This window comes from Rhinolophus ferrumequinum, chromosome 11 (genome assembly GCF_004115265.2).
Source record: "Rhinolophus ferrumequinum isolate MPI-CBG mRhiFer1 chromosome 11, mRhiFer1_v1.p, whole genome shotgun sequence".
Lineage (NCBI taxonomy): Eukaryota > Metazoa > Chordata > Mammalia > Chiroptera > Rhinolophidae > Rhinolophus > Rhinolophus ferrumequinum.
In genome coordinates, this window is record NC_046294.1 from 16296408 (window position 1) to 16316860 (window position 20453).

Here is a 20453-nt window from a genome sequence, read left to right on the forward strand (position 1 = left end):
CTCAGGGCCCATGAATGTCAGCACAGGGGGCCCCGTGAGGATACCCCTGCCATCACTCAATGTATGTGTGAGAACACTGAAGACCCGAGAGGCTAAGTTGCCTTAAGCTTTGATTTGAGCAGAAAAGCTCCAATCTTGCATACAGGGTAAGGCCCAGGGAGGAAGGAACCGGAGAAGGAGGTGGGGAGGTCTGCTCCCATTGGGCTGCTCCCCCACAGCTGGGCCGCCTCCCCCAAGCTCCATCTTTAGCCCTCAAATACAGCCCTCAGCCTGACCCCAAGCCACTCCCTTCCCAAAGACAGTGCTATCTCTGCTGCCTGTCCCACGCCTGCTCATCCATCTTCCTCGATAACCAGGTCTCCCCTCTCCCCCGCCTCCTCCTCCCCCACACTTAGCTCCAGCCCCCCCACCTTACATTCCATCTCCCCCAACTCTGCTCCTCCCCTCAATTCCAGGCCCCGTTTGGGACCCTGGCCTCCTTCCTCCTCACTCTGTGATTCTCCCAGCCCATCCAGAGCCCACGCGACACTCCACCAGTGTCTCTCCACCTTCACATTTCCCACACAGTGACCGGAGCCCACAGAGACTCAGGGAAACCCCCACAGTGGCAGCAACACAAGCTTTTTCTTGCCTTCTCCCCACCCCCAAAGAAAGAAGCCATCTTGATGCCTCCAGGGGGCTTCTCCCCTCCTCCCCAACTCCCCCCACAGAAAACCCTGGGAGGTGGAGGAAGGAGCGGAAAGACTGAGCTAAGCCTGCAGGAAATTAAACATGAAATGAAAACAAGCTCCTCTGATGCAGTCTCTCATCCTGCCCCCAGTCCCCCAGTCCAGGCCACTGATAAAGGGGGATCCCATTTCAGCAGCGCAGAAAGGAGACCCGATATGCCCTTGGCTCCCAGCGGTCGGACTGGGCCTGGACCCCAAAGCCCCCGGGGGAAAAGAGGCCCCAGGAGGCTCTGGGGCGGGGCTGAGACCCCAAGCTCAGGAGAGGGCCAGTCTCCAGGGAGGACACAGAGTCAAGAGGGGAGATGGAGTGACTCTGAAAGAAATGTTGGCCAGTGTGTGTGTGTGTGTGTGTGTGTGTGTGTGCGCACACTTGTGAACATGTATACTTGGGACTAGGGAGGGAAAATGGGGTGTAGTCCCACACTCCCTCCTCACCCCCACCCTCCCCACACGAACATGAGACACACATACTGCAGCTTTTTTGACTCCTTTCCTCTAGCAAAAGACAGCAAAAAAAGTTCAGGACCTATAACTAAACAAGCGTGAAGTACTCTAAAACCTGTGACAAAATTTCATGGCTATCCCACCTGCTGCCCTATGAGGCACCACCCCTTTGGGGATGTCAATACAGATATTGGCCTATTTTCCAGATGCAGAAACTGAGGCAATGCCAACGCTCCAACGGACACTCCGTTTCCCGGCTCTACTTGAAGCCTCCTCAGGCTTAGCAGCCTGCGTGCTGCCCTGGGGGGAGCCTGGCCGTGCCTCGGGCGCAGCTCCAGCCCCTTCCTCTGAGGAAGCCTGATGCTCTAGTTGACAGTTGTTTCAGGAGAGGAGCCCTCTTACTTAGCTCTGCAGCAGCACTGCCCATGATGGACGGGAAGTGTTTCCACCCGCGCGGCAGGGACCTTAGTGGCCAAGCTCCTCGTCACGGCTCCGTGCTCCCCGTCCTCGAGGCTGCTGATGGTGTGCTGCTCCAGCTGTGCCCACGTGCCCCTTAGTCAGCTGTCAGGCACACATCAAGCTGACAGAAATCTCCCTCAGGGAGCTCCAAGGTCTGCCTTGGACTCAACCTGAAGCCGTTCCTGGCCTGAAAGCTGATCCCTTTTCACCTCTTGCCCCATCCTGTTATCCCAAGTCACGGACAGGTGAGCTCTTCCTACGAGCCTTGGGAAAGTCCTCAGCCTGCCTGAAATGCTCCAGCAAAGGAAATGGACCCGCCTCACCCCAGAGATTCCAGCTCCCTCCCCTGACTCGGAGACCACCCTCCTCATGGGGTTCCCAGTCAACCTAACACCCCCACCCACCCCTGGTCAGTGACAGGTGGGCTCCCCTCCTGCTCAGCATCAGGCACTCTCCTGCACGAAGAGTTTGCAGCGGACGCCTCTATTGATAGCACCAAGGGCAAACCCTTTCACTCGGCACTCAAGGCTCTCCACAGTCTGATCTGCTTCCACTTTCTTTCTCCCACCACTCCCCCCAACAGGGCAGCGTGGCCTCCTGAGGCCTCCTGAGCCTGCCCTACTGTTTCTAAACTCAGACCTGGGCTTTCCTCCCTCCAACCAACACTCAAGGCCCAGCTCCAGTCCTCCCCTCCAAGAAGCCATCTCCGATTGCCTCTGTTGCCCAGCTGAACCCCTGTTGTCCACAGAACCTTTAACATAGGGGGCTCTGAGCTGGGAGAGTATTTCCAGATAGAAGGCTGCAGAGAGGATTCAGGAAGGTAGGGAATCTGGGCCAATAGGCCCTGGGGAGCTATGAACCTTTTGGAAAACTTTGTGTGTGTGTGAGAGAGAGAGAGAGACAGAGACAGAGACAGAGACAGACAGAGAGAGAGGTCCTCCAGTAGAAGGATTTTCTGGAGGAGCATTCACAGCCCTTATCAGGCTCTCCACAGGGGTCCGTGGCCCACAGCAGATTGGGCCATGTGTTGGGGTTGGTTGGATGATTGCTAAGTGACCAGTGATGTGTTTCATGTGTGTGTGACGCTTGTTCTATTCTGAAGCTTAGGAAAAATGAAGTTCCTGGCCCACGGTCATACCCATGGCTAGCTGGGGTAAGCCGCCTTCCTGACTTTCGGGTGGTCATTCTAGATTGTAAGCTCTGGAGGATAAGGACTAAAGCAGCACTTATCTGTAGCCCCATGTCCTGCTGGGGCTCAAGGGATCGGCTTGTACCTCCTGAAGGTGAGGCTTCCAGCTCGAGGTCTGACCCCTGTGACAACTACCTTCTCCTCTAGGTCTGGTTCCAGAACCGGAGGGCCAAGTGGAGGAAGAGGGAGCGTTTTGGGCAGATGCAGCAGGTCCGAACCCACTTCTCCACCGCCTATGAGCTGCCTCTCCTCACCCGAGCCGAGAACTACGCCCAGGTAAGTCCCTGCCCTGAGCTGCCTGTTCCGACCCCCAGCCCCGCGCGCTCTGAGAACGAGTACCTCAGAGAAGGACCTAGGTCCTCTGAGACGGGACTGACGGCTCCAAGGTCCCTTCAGGCCCCGTTCAGGTGTGTGCCTGTATACCACAGAGTGTAGGAGACCCAGAGCGATTTCTGTCCCACGTGTTGACCCAGGCTTGGCTGGGCTTTAGGGAAGGGAACGTTGGGGCAGTGAGGGTGGCTTTCCCCTCTACTGCTGTTGCCACTTTTGCTATGGGCGTCAGAACCAAGGCAGGCTGAGGCCATCAGGAACCGTCAGCGTTCCCGGGAAAGGCAGTGCTGACATCTGGAGGACTTGGATGAACATGGACTTCTGAGTCCCAGGACAGGTTGTCAGCCCAGCTCCCAATCTTTCTCACTTTGGGCAATCACAAGCTCTCTGAGCCTCAGTTTCTTCATCTGTAACATGGACATTATAAAAGTCCCTATCCCAACACCTTTGAAAGGCTGTGTAAGGTCTAAACTAGACACCGCAAAAATACTGTGTGAGCTATACATTTTCACAAAGCTTGCTCTGTGGGCTGCCAGTTCCCCTGGGCGTCTGTGTCCCATCTTCACCTTCTATCCCCACCGAGCATCTTTGTAGATATCTGTCATGCGGGAGACCCTGCTCGCTGTGCCATGTGTCGTGCGGGGTGTCATGCGGGGTCTCTGCTCCCGCTCCCCACATAAGAACGCAGGACATGGTGAGGCCAAACAGGAACACCCACGGAGCCATAGGTAGGGGAGTCACACCACTATACTCTCACTGGCGGCTGGGTTGGAGACACAGGAACCAGGAGCCACACAATTCTCAACCCTCACTGCGCCGCTTGCAGGCTCAGCCACCATCTTCTTGCCGGCCCCCTTTTCCTGCTAGCCTAGCCACGGCAGTTATATTCATGGGCAATGGCTCACTGGTTACAGCTGACGGCCAACTAGCCACAGCTGATGGCCATTTGATCACATTCGATGGCCATTTACTACCTGCCAGCACCTTTCTATGTGAGGCCGAGAGCCTGGAAACTGCTTTTTGGGGCTCTGTCCCCACAATATCTGTCAGCCAGCCCCCTGTTCTAGTGGCCGTTGAGTCCTCAGTGAGATGCAAAGGGATAAGAAATAATATGAGTAAGGTCAGGTACCCGGGATACTGGGAGAAACCTACTTTTGGCCGAGTCCACTCCTGACTCCCCCAATCTGTCCAGCAGAGGGGCCATCACCTCCCTCTCAGTCCTTCTGTCATGGCCTCTAAGGCCAGCCCCACCCAGCAGCGAGCCAGTGGCACAGACCTTCCTGAGTCCCCTTTACTTCTTGCTGCCTCAGGGCCATACTGGCATATCTGGGACTCCACCAAGACCAGCCGTGCCCCCCCTCCCAGGATTCATGAGGAACGAGTCAAGGGTCAGGCCTGGGGGTGAGGCTGAGGAATGTGGGGTGTCTTACACACACACACCGTCTGCCCCAGCTCCTGCTACGTCGTTTCATCTTTTCCTCCCCTCACTCCCTCCCCAAACCCAGCATCCCCCTGTCCCCTGGAGGGTGGCCCTCCAGCCCTAACTCCTTGGCCTTGATCTCTGCTGCTCGCAAGCTGGAGGGAGAAAAACCACACAGGAGGGCTCCTCCCTCTCCTGCCTCCCTCTCACCCACGTATTACACCCCCCAGACCTTGAAAGAGGGAGTGGGGGAAAGCCAATCCGCGCCCCATCACCCAGTGAACCAGAGCCAACCTGCAAGCCGTTCTTGTTGCCATGACAATACCGGTGGGATTTGAGGGTAGAGTTCCCTCCTCACTCGGCTTTTAACTGCCTTCCCTGAGCGCATGCCAAATCCTGGCGCGGGGAGGCAGGCCAGCACAGCAGCCTGAGGGCCACCGGGAATCCAGTGTGCTGGCTGAGAGGAGCAGTCTCCTCCTCAGAGCTCGTCCTGCTCACCCTGCCCCTCCACCCAGGACACTGGGAGAGATGCTTTGTTTTTTTTTTTTTTTTTGTGCTGAGTCCCCAGCTCTACCTCCCCGTAAATGCTTAGACGAAAAAGGGGTCCAGGGGTGGAAGCTGGGGAGGGAAAGGGATTACAACTGCATGGATGGGACACAAGAGGTCCAGTTCAGCCCTCACGGCTGCCTGGGCATCCTCCACGCCCCTGAGGCTTGCGGGCATCCACCAGGCTCCATCCAGCTACTCACTGGGCTCCCCACCTCCCGAGGCAGCCCCTTCCATCCTGAGTGAGTTCTGAAGCCTCAATGGTGCCAGCCCTCGAATCTCAGCCACTGACCTTGGCTTCTGAGAGACTGAGGCCCTCACTCCTATGTCTACCTCCTCCACACCACAACCTGTACGTCCGGAGCACATGTTCCCAACGCCAAAGCCTCCAAGTTGGGGTTAGCTCCCATTTATCAGGTACCGAGGAGGCGCTGGGCCTGGGGAGGGGCCTCAGGCAAGGCAGACATAGCCTCTGACCTCAAGGAATCCGTGGATGCAGAGATGGAGCCTGCAACTGTGTCTACAATCAGGAAGCCAGCGGCTGGGTAGGGGCTGCTTAGCTGTGGCCCCAGGACAGCCCTTTCACTGGACCCGGATGAAGTCTGAAGTTCAGTTCTTAGAAGGGAATTTCTGGCTGCTGCGAGCCTGGCCCTGGGCACACAGGAGCCAAAGCATAAGAGCCAGGCCCTCCTGGGTCCATCTGGAGGCCTTAAAAGTATTGAGAGGCTCCCATGTAAGTTCGAGAACGGTTTCATCCTAGGGATGGGCTGCTAAGCGGGGAGAGGTGATTCAGGGGGCAGGGGAGGCCCCTTATGGGCCCCCCTCACCTCCACCACAGCCGGCCTATGACCTCTCTCCCTTGCTTCTCCCCAGATTCAGAACCCGTCCTGGATTGGCAACAATGGGGCTGCCTCACCCGTTCCAGCCTGCGTGGTCCCCTGCGACCCGGTGCCAGCCTGCATGTCCCCTCATGCCCACCCCCCTGGCTCTGGGGCCAGCAGCGTCACCGACTTCCTGAGTGTCTCTGGGGCTGGCAGTCACGTGGGCCAGACGCACATGGGTGGCCTGTTTGGAGCAGCGGGCCTCAGCCCAGGCCTCAACGGCTACGAGCTCAACGGCGAGCCAGACCGCAAGACCTCGAGCATTGCCGCCCTCCGCATGAAGGCCAAGGAGCACAGTGCAGCCATCTCCTGGGCTACCTGACAGGGCCCCTGCGGTCCCATCCCCGCGCCCTCCCCGACCTTGGGGCACTGGCCATGCCCATGCTTTCCAGGCCCCCAGCCTCCCACTCGACTGTCCTCTTAGGAACCTGGCCTGGGCCAGGGCCTGACCCTCAGCACTTTCAGCCGCCCCAAGTCTGAGGCCCCGTGGACTGTGGGGAGGGAGGGGGCAGAGGGCCCCCGCCCCTCCCCCGCACAGAGGCCGAGAGCCCTGCTCCTGGCTAGAGGCAGTGGAGGAAGCTGGATGGCCGAGTTTTGCAGTTGTGCATCCATTAGAAGCTGAAGACCCCTTCTCCCCACTCCTGCGCCTCCATCCTGCCTGGTTTAACCGGCAAGTCGAGTTTAGATCCCCATCCAGACCCAGCAGCAGCAGTGCAGTCACGTCCATCCCTCCCTCTTCTGTGTGGTCCCTGGTCACCAGGCCCCCGACTGTGTCTGAAGAACAGGCTGCTCAGCAGAGTCAGGCTCCTGCCTTCCCATCTCCTTTTCTCTTCCTAAAAGCGCATGGAATCTGGCCTCCTGGACCCAGGGCACCTGCCTCGCCTCTCCCTGAACGGAGGAGTCCCGTCCTGGGTCCTGGCGGTCCCTTGTACTGGACACACCCAGAGGTCGTGGGCAGAGGAGCAGAGGAGCTGGAGCCAAAGAATCCTGCTGTCACCCAGCAATGCTGGCATCCAGGAGGATGGGACATGTTCCCACGCCCTTGCACCCTGGAGACTGGATCTGGGCGAACACTGAAGGGGTGGATACAGGTCACCCACAGTACCCGTGGTGCTGGAGGAAGAAAAACTTCTAGAGGGAGAAAGGGCTGCAGAGATGTGTCCAGGTGGGGACGGGGGATCGCGCACACACTTCTGCCCTTCAGCTCGCCTGATCCCGCTGCAGGCAGGGTGACAGCGACAGTGGCAGGTCGGGCAGCTCTGCTCTCCACCAGTCAGACCCCTCCAGGAGGATCTTTCTCCCTTCCCCTGCCCCACCCTGGTCACTCACTGGGGCTGCTGAGCAGTGCCCTGGCGTGGAAGCATTTATACCTGGGACACACAAGCTAGAGCCTGGGGTCATGGCAGAAGAGGGTCGAGAGCAGGGTACAGGATTTACTAGCGGACGTGGGCCTACGCTCAGCCTCCAGGCAGGCAGATCTGCCCTCACGCTGCCTCAGACTGCCTTTCTGTCATCAGCCATCCCTGGCACGGCACCATACCTTCCAGAGCTTTCCATGGCGGGTGGGGGCTCTATGGTCCTCCAGGCGTAGGGCAGACAGAACCTGCCCTGACACTTCTTCTCTAGGGGATCAGAAGTCTCAGCCCCTCTCTCTGGCCTCTGAAAGGGTTTGTGGGGCTTAGCTCCTCTGGGTCACTTGCTCTATCTCAGATCTGGGGGGCAGGACGTCCTCCGAAAGCAGGTTTCCCTGACTGTAAGAAGGGGCCTCCTTCTTGGGGGCGGGGGACTCCACATCGGCCTGACTTGAGACCTGCAGCTTGGGTTTTGGCCCTGGGTCTTACCCGTCACTGAGGCTTGTGGCACACGGTGTCTGTGCTGAGGCGAGTCGTGCAGGACCTGGGAAGTCCACAGCAGTGGCCTCCAGGGAGAAGCCCAGGCCCTTTTTACCTTCTACCTTGACCCGGTCAGTGAGGAGGGCCGGGGGGCCTGGACACAGGGCAGCCCCTGGGGTTGGGCGGGGAGTGGGATCCTCTGCCCTCAAGCTGCTCAGGGTTTACAGGAAACCGCAGTCTCCCCCTCGGCCTCATGTTCTCATCTAATCCGGAAACAGGACTGGGGATAGGATCTGGCTTTGGCCTCCCTTAATCACAGTCAGACCTCTGTGTGAACCGTAGCTCTAAAATTGATCTTCTAGAAGTGACAAGGGTCTTAGACATTGAATTAGATGTTCTGGACGGTTTGGCTTTAAGGGTTTCATTTGTTTAAGGATCTTGGAAGGACTCTTCAGAAGCCTTTTCCAGTTCTGAGGGTCACTGAAATCACTCCGACTCCCCAAAATCTAACCAGGGGAAGAAGAAAATTGCTTAAGGCTGGGAACAGTCCTTGCTTCCTCCTTAAATGCTCTAGTGGCTGGAAGGATCCGAGAAGAACTTTCACCATAAGTACGTTTTCACCCAGGAAGAGAATCAGTATATAAAGAAAGAGAAGTAGGATAGCCCCAGAGGAGGGAAGAGAGAGAGGGCTTGAAGTAGATTCTTCTGGAAGGAACCCTTGGTGCTCAATCCTCTATGTATTTGCTTTCTGGCTGGGCTAGACTTAAGTCAGGCAAATTTCAACTGAAACACCTGAGACGAAAAAGCCTCTGGTAGAAGAAGAAGCTGTTGCTCTGGCTGCCTGTCCCACCAACACAGCCCAGTCTCAATGATGAAAACATCCCCGTGCATCTCCCCACAGGGGGCTACCCAACCCCAGGCCTGTCCTCGCCCTGCCTCAGCTCTCTAGGACCTGCCTAACTAACACTCTGAGAACCACAGAACCACCGAGCTGGGTGGGGGGATTAGAAACCCTGTCAGTCCAATCCCTTCACAATAGACGTGAGACGACCCCGTGCCCCAGTGGGGAAGTGACTGCCCCAGCCACCTTTAACCTGAGGCAAAGCTGAGAGAAGAGCCTGGACACGCCACCCGGGCTCTGACAGCAGCCTCAGTGGGCATTGGGCGGCAGCTGCATGAAGCCCCCCCGGGCCTCATGCCTCACTCAGCAGCTCAGCTGTCTGCTTGAGTGCCACCCTCTCCTCAGCCATCTCTGTTGGGTGGCGAGGCCCAGGCGTTCTGCCGTCAAGGGCGGCAGGAGTCCCTGTAACTGCTCATCGATGAATAAGCAAGCTCGGATGACCCCGGGCCGGCTGGCTTCCTTAGGAAGGCGGGTGGACAGTGCTCTGTATGTCACTGCTAAGCGAATAAGCTCAAAGACGCGAGGACCTCCTTCGGCTATCTGCCTAAGATCTCAACGGAGATGGCGATGGAAACCTGAAGGGCTGGGCAGCTGGCAGACCAACGGGCAGCCTCCCCGACACTGAGCCTCTGATCCCGGCTGCGGCCAAGGCTTGACACTAAGGTGCTGCTACCACCCTCAGATCCTGTCACTGCTCCTGGGCCTGGGAGGAGAGGGCTCTGGGGGCACATGGAGAAGCTTGTCCCCACGTCTGCAATGGCACTGGGAGGACACACATAGGCTTTGTGATGTTTTCTTGCGATCTTTCCACTATACTTGATTCTCAGCTCTCACTACCGTGCCTCCAGCTTTGGGAAGCACGGTGTCCAGGTTAGTGCAAAGACACTGCAAAGGGGTGGGGGGCAGCAGTCGTGCGGTGGGGGCCCAGCACACATTGCTGTGGCTACACTGGGCCCAACTCCAGCGCCCCCTCTGCCCTCGTTTTGGCTGGGGAGACAAGAGGAAATTTGCCAGGAAAACTACCGTGTATCCTGCTTACGCAGCCATTCTCTCTGGGCTGGGTTGTGAGGAGACAGCTTGAGAGACACTCTGGGGCTTCCTGTCTGCTCGATGGTCCTGACTGTCAGGTGCAGAGGCAAACCTGCCCAGCTGGGGGAGGATGTCCGGCAAACGGACCTCCGGGATAATAATCCATGACTGTAACAAAGAAAACTGAGAAGGCAACAAAAACCCTACTTCTCCAAGTCACACCAACCTCACCCATGTCACTTCACGAAGGACGCTGTAGGGAGGAAACGTTATTCCGGTGAACACAACATTACCCAGTCTTGCCCGCCCCCTCTCCCCCCTTCTCTTACGTACATAGAGCTAGGCCTTTATACTACTGATTTTGAAGGACAGTTTTCCATGTCTAATAATCTGTTTGGCTGCGCAGTGGTTGGAAAGAGAGCTGAGTGCTAGAAGGAACATGAACCTCAACCGATACTTACTGTTCTCATTGTAAGATATTTTAACCCTGTATAAACGCAATTTTTCCTTTAGCTTAATGGCCTGGGGTGGATATTAAAAATATATATATATATTAAAAATACATTAAAAATTCAGAAAAATGTATAAAAAAATGAGGTCAGTTCTATAAAGTTTTACTGCCTATACCATCATGTAACTACATTATAGCAAACTATTAATAGAAGCGTTCTTGCCTTTCAAAGTAAGTTATTGCACTTACATCTTTTTTGGGAGGGGAGGGCTATTGGTGAGAAGGGGCCTTCGGGGCCTAATCGTGGGGCCACCTGGAGAGCAGAAGCAGCTGGACGCTCCCAAGCGCCCTTGGCTGGGTGCAGCCCGAAAGGTCTATTTGGTTGTTGTTTGCAATAAACTCCTCCTCCTTCCTCCTCTCAACTGGAACCTGTCTGTTTTGTTCTTGACTGGTGACAGATGAAATGTGATCAGAGGGGCCTCTGAAATCTCACGTTAATTGAAGTCGGCAAAAAATACTAACAGTGCCCTTTTGAACTGCTGACACAGTACAGAGTGGATTGCCAGGGTTAGATTAACAACAGGTGGCCGGCCAGGGCTCCTGCACAAAGAGGGGTGCGTGGCCTGCCAGGGTCTGGGACAGGCTGCCTGCATCCCAGCCGGCAAACTGGGGGTGGGGGAGAAGCAGGGCTGCCAGAGTCCACTTCTCGGGCAGCGACAAGGGGTCACCACAGCTGCTGCTTAACACCCCTGCACCTCGGGAGTGCTCAGCACAGCTCCGCCTTCGTCACAGTAGGCAGGGCAACCCCTCCATCCCCCGAGTGCCGAGTGCCGTGCCGGTCTGTGTCTCCAGGGGCTGTTCTGGAAGCAGGGGGAGAGCCAGGTCCTGCAGGTCCAGGACGTGAAGGCCTGGCTGCTTGCACAGAGCACAGGACGGACCTCCAGGAGAGGCTGATCCCGACCCTCTCGCTCCCACTTGGTGACTGAGGGAACCCTCAGGCAGTACAGCCACATGATTTTTAAAGCAAAGCTCTACAAACAAATGATCCAGCAGGGAGGGGCCCAGGTGCCGCTGCAGAATAGGTGGCCCCTTGCTTTCCAGCATGATGGTGACTCAAGGAGAGGCAGTGTAGCCTCCAGAGACCCCTGTGGCGAGAGGGGTTGTTCTCCAAACCACCTGACACTCAGCTCTCACATCTGAAGGAGGGGAAAAAGCCCCGTTCCTGCCTAGTTTGCCAACTCGAGGGGAGGATTAAATGGGATGACACACATGAGCTCCCCTGTCCATGTGTCATTAAGCAGGAATCCTCGACGTGGCCGGTGGGGAGTAGGGTGGTGCAGTAGTGGTGGTCTGCCTCCTTACACAGGCCCAGACTTGCACGCTCAGCAGCTAAGGAACAATAGGTCCTCCACAAATAGCTCGTTCCCCAAAATAGAGCCGACCGTAAACTGTGCGCTCAGAAGCGAGAAGATGCATGCCAGCTCCAGAGACAATGGGTGTGAGAGTTGACATTTTCCCAAGAATTCTGTGATTCCAAACAGATTTTTTTTTTCAGCTCAACACAGACCAACAGGCTTGAGGAAGGGCAAACTTCTGAAAGGGGCTTCCGTTTATGACCATAAGCACACCACGTGTTAAGGTGTTGTCTTCAGGAGTTGGGAGCAAACCCACTGTGAGATCTCCCTGGCACCCTGGTCCGCGTGTGGCTCAGATGTGCACAGGCTACAAGTGTTCCTGCCACACCTTCTGGAATTTCCCTTTTGGTTGCTCCACAAGCCCCCTCCCCATCCCTTCTGTCTTTTACCCACACGCTCCCTAATTTCCAGGTTCTGTTGCTGTGACGTGCAGGCCAAGCTACACTATGGAGAATGAAAATAAACGAGTAGGTGTGTATGCGGGTATGTTGGGGGGACCAGGGAAGGGGACAAGCCTGAGGAAGGATGAAGCACAAAGCCAGCCCGTATCTTCTCTCCATGGCAGGTTTGTCAGAAAGCCCCGTTTGGACGAGAGCATGGAAAAGCGCTGGCAGGGAAGCCATAAGGTGAAGTGAGAAATGGGAGACGTGAGTGGAAGAACTGCCTTTGCGACGTATTGGCCGTTATCTTAGGCGAGCCACTAGAATGCTCTGATTTTCAATTTCTTCCTCTGTAAAGTGGGGATGCCAGCTCTTCCCTGCTCACCTCCCAAGGTGGTATGCAGTCCAAAAGAGTTAAAATATTTGAAAATGGTGAAGGGCTGTCGAGACAAGAGGAATCACGCACTCCGGTAGTTGGGAAGAGCCATGGGGCTTGACTTCCCTCCAATGGCTAAGGGCAGGGTGCCAAAGGCTGGGGTACTGTTTCATAAAGTGTGTCACCATACGATGAAGCACTGGGAACCCCCGATATTATATTTATGGGATTGGCCGGAGGGCCGTTGGTGAGGGAGCTGCTGATGCACGGTGTCTGAGTCTCCTCCGGCTGCCGTAACAAAATACCTCACACTGGCTGGCTTACATAATAGATACTTATTTTCCCACCGTCCTGGAGGCCAGAGGTCCATGATCAAGGTGCTGGGAGACTCGGCTTCCAGCGAGGCCTCTCTTCCTGGCGTGGAGATGGCGGCCTTCTCACGGTGTCCTCACATGGCCTTTCTTCCGTTACGCACACAGCTCTAGTGCCTCTTTCGTTTCTTCTAAGACCCCACCCTTATGACCTCACTTGCCCTTGATTACCTCCTTATAGGTCCCATCTCCAAATCTGGTGACATTGGGGGTTAGGGCTTCAGTATATGAATTTTGCTGGGGGACACGAGTCAGTCTGTAACAAGCAGCGTGGCTGGCATGAGTTACAAGGATGAGGGAAAGGCGCAGAAATGGACAAGCGGCTGTCCTTCCCACCCCACATCCCAAAGGGTCGCAGCGGGTCCCAGCAAAATCCCAGATGGCCCGAGCATCTGCTCGACTCAGTGCCTTGTTGCTTTCTACTTGGCGACTGCTAAGTGGTTCCGTCCCACTCCTAGCCCCTGCCTGCTCCACTCCATCACCACTGCTGATGCCGAGACAGGGCCAGAGACCAGCTCTGATTACATCCCTCAGCAGAATGATCATCTGGAAGGCCTTCGCATTACCGACAGACAGACATTTCAGCTCTGCTGTTTAGCCCTAAACTCCTGTCCAGCCTCATCTTTTCTAATTCCCCCACCTAGACTGAGTGCTCCTGCAAATCCAGGACTTCCGTTATACTTTCCCATATTCTTGTTTCCTTTCACGCCTCTCAGGTTCAAGCGCTTGTCCCAGCCTCCCCACACAACCCTACCCACCTAATGCCCATCCATCTCCACCTATTAATTCTCCAAAGCCCACCTCAAGTGCCACCTCCTTCACGGACACAAAAGTGATCACTTCCTCCTTCCACAGTGGGGACGGTGTGCAATTCACCCTTAATCGTGCACTGTCTTATATAGTAGATAGAACTATAAGTGACTCTCTCCTGTACTGCTTAAGACGATCATAAGCTCCTCGAAGGCAGAAATAGGTGTCATCTGTAAGAATAGGTGAATATTCTTCACCTATTTATCTGTAGCAGCTGGCACAGTATCATAGCAAGCACTTAATAAATGTCAGCTAGATGGCTGGCAAGTCTGCATTCCACATCAAGAACATAACAGAAAACACTAAACGGAGGCAATGGCACTGGAGGCAGCCTACATCCTGAGGCCCTAAGCAACCATCCAGGTGAAGGAGGGAAAGGGATACTGGTCCACGACAAAACCAAGGAACTGTATAAAATTTTAACCACCACTCACAAAACAATCACTTTATTGAGGTATAATTTACATAACATGAAATGCACCAATTTTAAGTGTAGAATTGGATGAGTTTGGACAAATATATACACACACGTAACCATCACCTCAATCAAAATACAAACCATTCCCCTCACCCCCAAAAGTTATGTTGTGCCTCATCTTAGTCAATCCCCAACCCCAGCCAACCGCTGATCTACCGTGTTTCCCCGAAAATAAGACTGGGTCTTATACTAATTTTTGCTCCAAAAGACGCATTAGGGCTTATGTTCAGGGGATGTCATCCTGATCCTGAAATATCATGCTAGGGCTTATTTTCTGGTTAGGTCTTATTTTCGGGGCAACACGGTACTTTTTGTCATTCTAGATTAGCTTTGCCTATTGTAAAACTTCATATAAGTGGAATATATTTATATAAGCGTAGTTCCGTACGATTACAGTATGTACTCTTTTGCATCTGGCTTCTTTTGCTCACTTTGGAAACTCATCCATGCTGTGTGTCTCACTAGTTCATTATTTTTGTTGCTTTTGCTTTTGTATTCCATCGTGTGGATATACCACAATTTGTTTATCCATTCATCTGTTGTTAAACATTTGAGTTGTTTTCAGTTTTTGGCTATTGTGAATAAAGCTGCTATGAATGGGTGTTGAATTTTGTCAAATGTCTTTTCTAGCTCTGTTGAAATAATTATACGGTTATCCTCCTTTATTCTAATATTGCAAATTATATTGACTTTCAAATGTTAGACCAAACTTGCATTCTTTAGTCATGTTATATCACCCTTTCTATATATTGATGGATTCAGTTTGCTAGTATTTTGTTAAGGATTTTGTGTCTGTGTTCAGGAGGGCTACTGGCCTGCAGTTTCTTTTTCTTGTAATATTTTTTGTCTGCTTTGCTATCACGGTAATGGTGACCACATAAAATGAACTGGGATGTATTTCTTCCTCTTTTATTTTCTGCAAAAACTTGTATAAGATTAGTATTATTTCTTCTGTAACTGTGATAGAATTTTCCAGTAAAACCATGTGGACTTGGATTTTTCTTTGTGGGAAGTTTTAAATTATAGGTTTGTTGCTTTAACAGATACAGGGCTATTGAGATTTTCTATTTCTTCTTGAGGCAGTTTTGCCAACTGTGTCTTTAAAGGATTATATCCATTTCATATATGATGTAGAATTTACCAATATAGTTGTTCATGTATATTCCCATTTTAATATTTTTAGAATCTGTACCACTGTTCCCTCTCTGATTCCCGATACCGGTAATTTGTATCTTCTCTCTTTTTTTCCCTTGGGTAGTCTAGAGCAGTTATTGATCTTTTCAAAGAACCAGTTTTTGTTTGATTTTTCTCCATTGTCCATTATCTATTTAATTTATTTCCAGTCTTATCTTTATTCTTTCTTTCTTCTACTTACTTTGGATTTAATGTGGTCTTCAAGTTTCTTAAGGTAGAAACTTAGATCATTAATTTTCTTTCTTTCTTCATTTCTTATATAAGCACTTCAAGCTCCAAGTACTCCACTCAACACATTTAGATAAATTGTGTTTTCAATGTCATTCAGTCCAAAATATTTTCCAATTTTCTTTGTTTTTATCAACCCATTATTTAGAAATATGTTATTTTATTCCCAATTAGTGGAGATTTCCCAGATATCTGTGATTGACTTCTGATTTAATTCCATTGTCAAAGTATGTAAGAGAACATACTTTTTTATGCTTTCATTTCCTCTAAAATTATTGAGACATTTTAGGGTGTAACACATTTGTGGTGAATGTTGCATGTACACTTAAGAATGTGCACCCGGTTATTGGTGGGTGAAGTATTAAGTGTCAAGTAAGCCAAGATGGTTGATAGTATCATCAGGTCATCTGTATCTTTCTGATTTTTTTTTTATTAACTTGTTTATCAACTACTAAGCGAGCAGTGTTGAAACATCTAAATAGAATTGTGAATTTCCTATTTGCTTTCAGTTGTTAGTTTTTGCTTTATATACTTTGAAGCACTGTCCCTTGGTGCCTACACATTTAGAATGACCTGTTCTGTGTTCTTGAACTGACTCCTTTATCATTATGAAATATTCCTTTCACCCTGGCTATATTCCTCGTTTAGAAGATTTTTTTGTTCTTTATTGATATAATAACTCCTACTTTCTCTCTCTCTTTTTTTTTTTAACTTTTTAAATTTGTTTAAGTGTGTTTTTCCAGGACCCATCAGTTCCAAGTCAAGTAGTTGTTTCAATCTCGTTGTGGAGGGAGCAGCTCGCAATGGCCCATGTGGGTATTGAACCAGTGACCTTGGTGTTAGGAGCACAGCGCTCCAACCACCTGAGCCACCTGGCTGCCCCATTTACCCTTTTACTTTTTAAACTGTATTTTACTGTTTTCCTTGTGGATAGGATATAATTGCTCTTGCTGTTTGAGAATAATCTCTGCCCTTTAATTAGAATGTTTAGACCATTTACATTTAACATAATTGATGTTTGGGTTTAAGTCTACCCTCTTGGTTTTTCATTTCTTCCATCTGTTCTTTGTTTACTCTTTCTTCTTTCCTTGCCTTCGTTTTGATTGAACATTTTTCTGGTATTCCATGTCCAGTTTGGCTTATTAGCTATGCCTCTTTTGAAAATGTTTTTAGTATGCATCTTTATCACAATCTATCTTACAGATATCTTCCTGGTTTTCTTCTTAACTCACTGGCAACTCCTCAGTCTCCTTTTTTCGTTCTTCCTTTTCTTCTCTACGTATAAAAGTTACAGTAGGCCCAGTAATCAGGCCTTCGTCCTTTTCTCTTTCTTCCTATACTAACTCTCTGGGTATCTCATCTAGTCCTTCGATTCTAAACCCCATTTATATTTTCAGTATTAACTAAGCTCTAGGTATCTAACTGCTTAAATGACCCTACCCTTAGGTATCCAAGAGACATCTCAAACTTAGTACGTCTAGAGTTCTTGTTTTTCCCTGCCGTCACTGCTGCCAGTCTGCCACATTTCAGGTCACTCAATTACTCAGGACAAAAACCTAGGGGTTAGCTGTGAATCCTCTAGTGTTTTCAAGTATATTCAATTCATCAGTAAATCTAATAGATTCTACTCCCAATGTAGATTCTACTCCCAATAGATTCTCTCACCACCTGTGCTGCTACCATCCTTGTTTAAGCCACCACTGTCACTCACTTGGGCTCGCTAAAATAGTCTCCCGATTTCCTTCATTTTTGCTCCCTACATCCTTTTCTCCACATAGTAGCTGAAGTGATCTTTAAAAAAAAAATAAACCATTCAGATGTCATTCCTCTGCTTAAAACTTTTCAGTGTCTCCGCATCGCAGTCATAATAAATATCTCGAATCCTTTTGGGCTACATGGTCCTAACACAACTGGCCCTGGCCTACTTTTCTGGTATCAACTCTACTATGCTCTCTACACTCACGACACTGCAGCCACACAAGAGTTTTTGCTGTTCTTAAAACAAGCTGAGTTTGTGCCTGCCCGAAGGCCTTCATGCCAGCTCTTCCCTCTGCCTGGTATCCGCACGGTCCATTCCTTCTCAACATGTAGGTCTGTGCTTAAATGTCACTTCTGACCAACTCATCTAAAATACCTCCTCATGCCCACGTCACTGTCTGTGTCCCCTTACTCTATTTTCTTCTTAGCATTTATCACAATTAGAAATTGTATTCATTTACCTGTTTTGGTTGTCTTCATTCTTTGAATGTAAACTTGATGAGAGTAGACACTTTGTTTTGTTCAATGCAGCATTCTCACACGAACAGTATCTGCCGTGTAGTAAGTACTCAATAAACGTTTATTGATAGAATGAATCCACCGCATCAGGCGTTTCATTTTTTTAAGGGAAAAGAATCTTTAGGAATCATTAAACTGAAAATACATGAGTGAAAATTTACTTTCTCCTGGTTCCTTTTCTGAAAGTGAATTAAACCTGGTTGTTAGATGCAATTCTCTTCATTAATAGACTTCCAGGTTCAGGTTGTGTCCACAGATTTCTCTACTGAGTGACTCACCAGGCCAATCCATCCCGAGTAGATAAAGATCTTTAGCCCAAGTTCTACTAAAGATTGCCGTGTCCTGCTCATAGTCTCAGTGGAGACTTTTGATGTGTTGTTAAAGCCCAAAGAAACCAGAAACCATTCCTTAGGAATTCCTAACCCAGAACATTTCCTAATTCCAAGACTTCCATACAGTGTATTATGTACTGCACTGGGCTACCAGATGTTTCCTTGTATCCCAACATTGTCATAGGTCACCCTTTCCATTGAGTTGGTGTAGCCACGGGACTAAAGGAGCACCACTCTGTTATTGATGGATATTCCTCCTGATAACTTCTCAAAAAGGGCCAAGGTACAACTCGCAACCGGAAGATGCTGTATGAGAGAGGGGGGAGAGTCCTTGCATCTTCCACGCACTGGAGAAGATAGAGTTAATGGCATCCTCATTTGGCCAAGTTGTCAATACAGCAAACCAAACTGGTGACAAGAACAAGGTTGTTCAGAGATAAATTATTGGGTCTATATCCAGAAAACAAGGACAGAGATTGGGTGCAGGGTAGGCAGAAGGGAGGAGATGAAGGTAAGCCTCTCAGGATCTACTGGAGAAAGACTATTGGAAATCCTATAGGAGCTGCTGCCACCAATGCACAATTTTCGTTAATTACCTCAATTGTGGCTGTTATCCCCTTAATGAGAAACACAACTTCACTTCTAAGCAGGCAGTGAGGCTGGCAGAAAGCTGAAACCTGAAAATCAGCAGATACAGGGCTGCATACAGCCCTTACTATTGAAATTAAGCCCCATCCAAAACACAGGGGGAGAACTCCAAATAGCTTCAGACAGCAGCCAGGCGGGCAGGGCCCTCACCAGGCACCGGATGGACTCTCTCTGGACTCGTCGAGAGGCCCAAATCCCAAGTGCTCATTTCAATAACATAAGAAAATAAACATGGGGCTTATTTATAGCACAGGAAAGGGACTGGGGCAAAAGAACTGCTCATTCTGTAATCCACCCTGACGGGGCCAGATAGGATCCAGACCCCCAAGCTCTCTGGTAACAGGGTGAGCAGAAATAGGGGCCGGAAGAGGGCTGGCCACCAGCATCACCAGGTACAAAGGTAGAGGCTCTGGTAAAGAGAAGGACAAGAGATCTGATACATCATTCCATCTCACTAACCCGAATTTAAACGCTCTTGCTGTCTCCAATTTCGGGCTGAGGAAACTAAGGCATGGGAGTGGACTCCCTAAAGGCCAAGGGAAATCCAGCTCAAGGGATGGTGGCATGAGAAAGGGAAATAAAAAAATCCTTGCCTCCTCCAGGCACCAAAGAAGTTCTTATTAATGAATACTCGTTAACAGTTAGAACTAAAAACGTATGTGTCTACAGTCCTGGGCCACTGATGGGCTCACACCATCTCAGAGCTCAAGAACTCCAGCTGGAATTGGAGCTCCCTGAGGTCAAGACAGTGTCTCATTCATTTCTCTGTCTCCTAGACCTAGTACAGAGCCTGGCAAAGACTCTATTCTGATGAATGAACAATTAGAAAAAGTAAACGATTGAATAAATGCTCTTACCTCTCCCAGATCAGTAACTAGTTGGTTGTTCTGCAGCTGTGATTACCAGAAAACCAGACGTCACTAAATTTATCCTTGGGTATGGTGGCTAATGGTGTATGTTGGTGGCTAGAAATAAAAGCCCAAATAGGTATGCAATGATTGACTGATGACGGGGTTATGTCCTGATAAACCCACCGAAAGCTGAAAATGTCCTAAGTCGAAGATGCATTTAATACATCTAAGCTACCGAGAGCCATAGCTCAGCCTCGCCTACCTCGCGCGTGCTCAGAACACTGACATCTGCCTGTAGTTGGGCAAAATCATCTTGCTGCCGCTGCTCAGCATCACAAGAGAATATCGTACGGCCTATTGCGAGCAGGGGGGAAAAAATCAAAACTCAAAGTGTGAAGCACGGTGTCTACTGAATGCGTATCAATTCCACACCATTGTAAAGTTGAAAACTTGTCAGCCGAACCACTGTGAAGTCGGCGACTGTCTGTGTTTGAAGGGAAGGCGCTATACGGTGGCGGAGACTCCCTGAGGGCTCGGGTCGAAGACATAGGGGCTACAGTCCCTGCTCTACTGGCAGATGTCACCCCCTGTGCTGCTCCTGAGAAGTTCCAAACGGTACTTTGCTGAGGAAGACACGGCTGCCCAGTCGCTCCTGGAAGCCACCCAAGCATCCTGCCTTTTGTCTACTGGTAGCGCTGTGCCCTTCTGGGAGGGTGGGAAGAATGAACCAGGGGCCCAATCACTTGGAAGAAGAAAGGCAAAGGCTCTACCTATTTCTTGAAAAGGAAAGGAGCCTGGAAAGGTGGGGGTTGGGGGGTCAAACTCTCCCGTCACCTTCCCTGTGCTGCCAGCAATGGTGAGCCTGACATTAACAAGCCATGGC

The 20453-nt window shown here is 51.0% G+C and overlaps 1 protein-coding gene across 1 annotated transcript in view; it reads left to right on the forward strand.

Moving 5' to 3' along the window:
• Positions 1-10563, forward strand: part of ALX4 (ALX homeobox 4) — a 46534-nt gene extending 35971 nt beyond the window's left edge. The window contains exons 3-4 of the mRNA XM_033119157.1: positions 2968-3096; positions 5990-10563. Coding sequence (XP_032975048.1) covers positions 2968-3096; positions 5990-6319 — 459 coding nt within the window. The 3' untranslated portion in view covers positions 6320-10563. The remainder of the gene's footprint in view (positions 1-2967; positions 3097-5989) is intronic.
• Positions 10564-20453: the final 9890 nt, after the last annotated feature.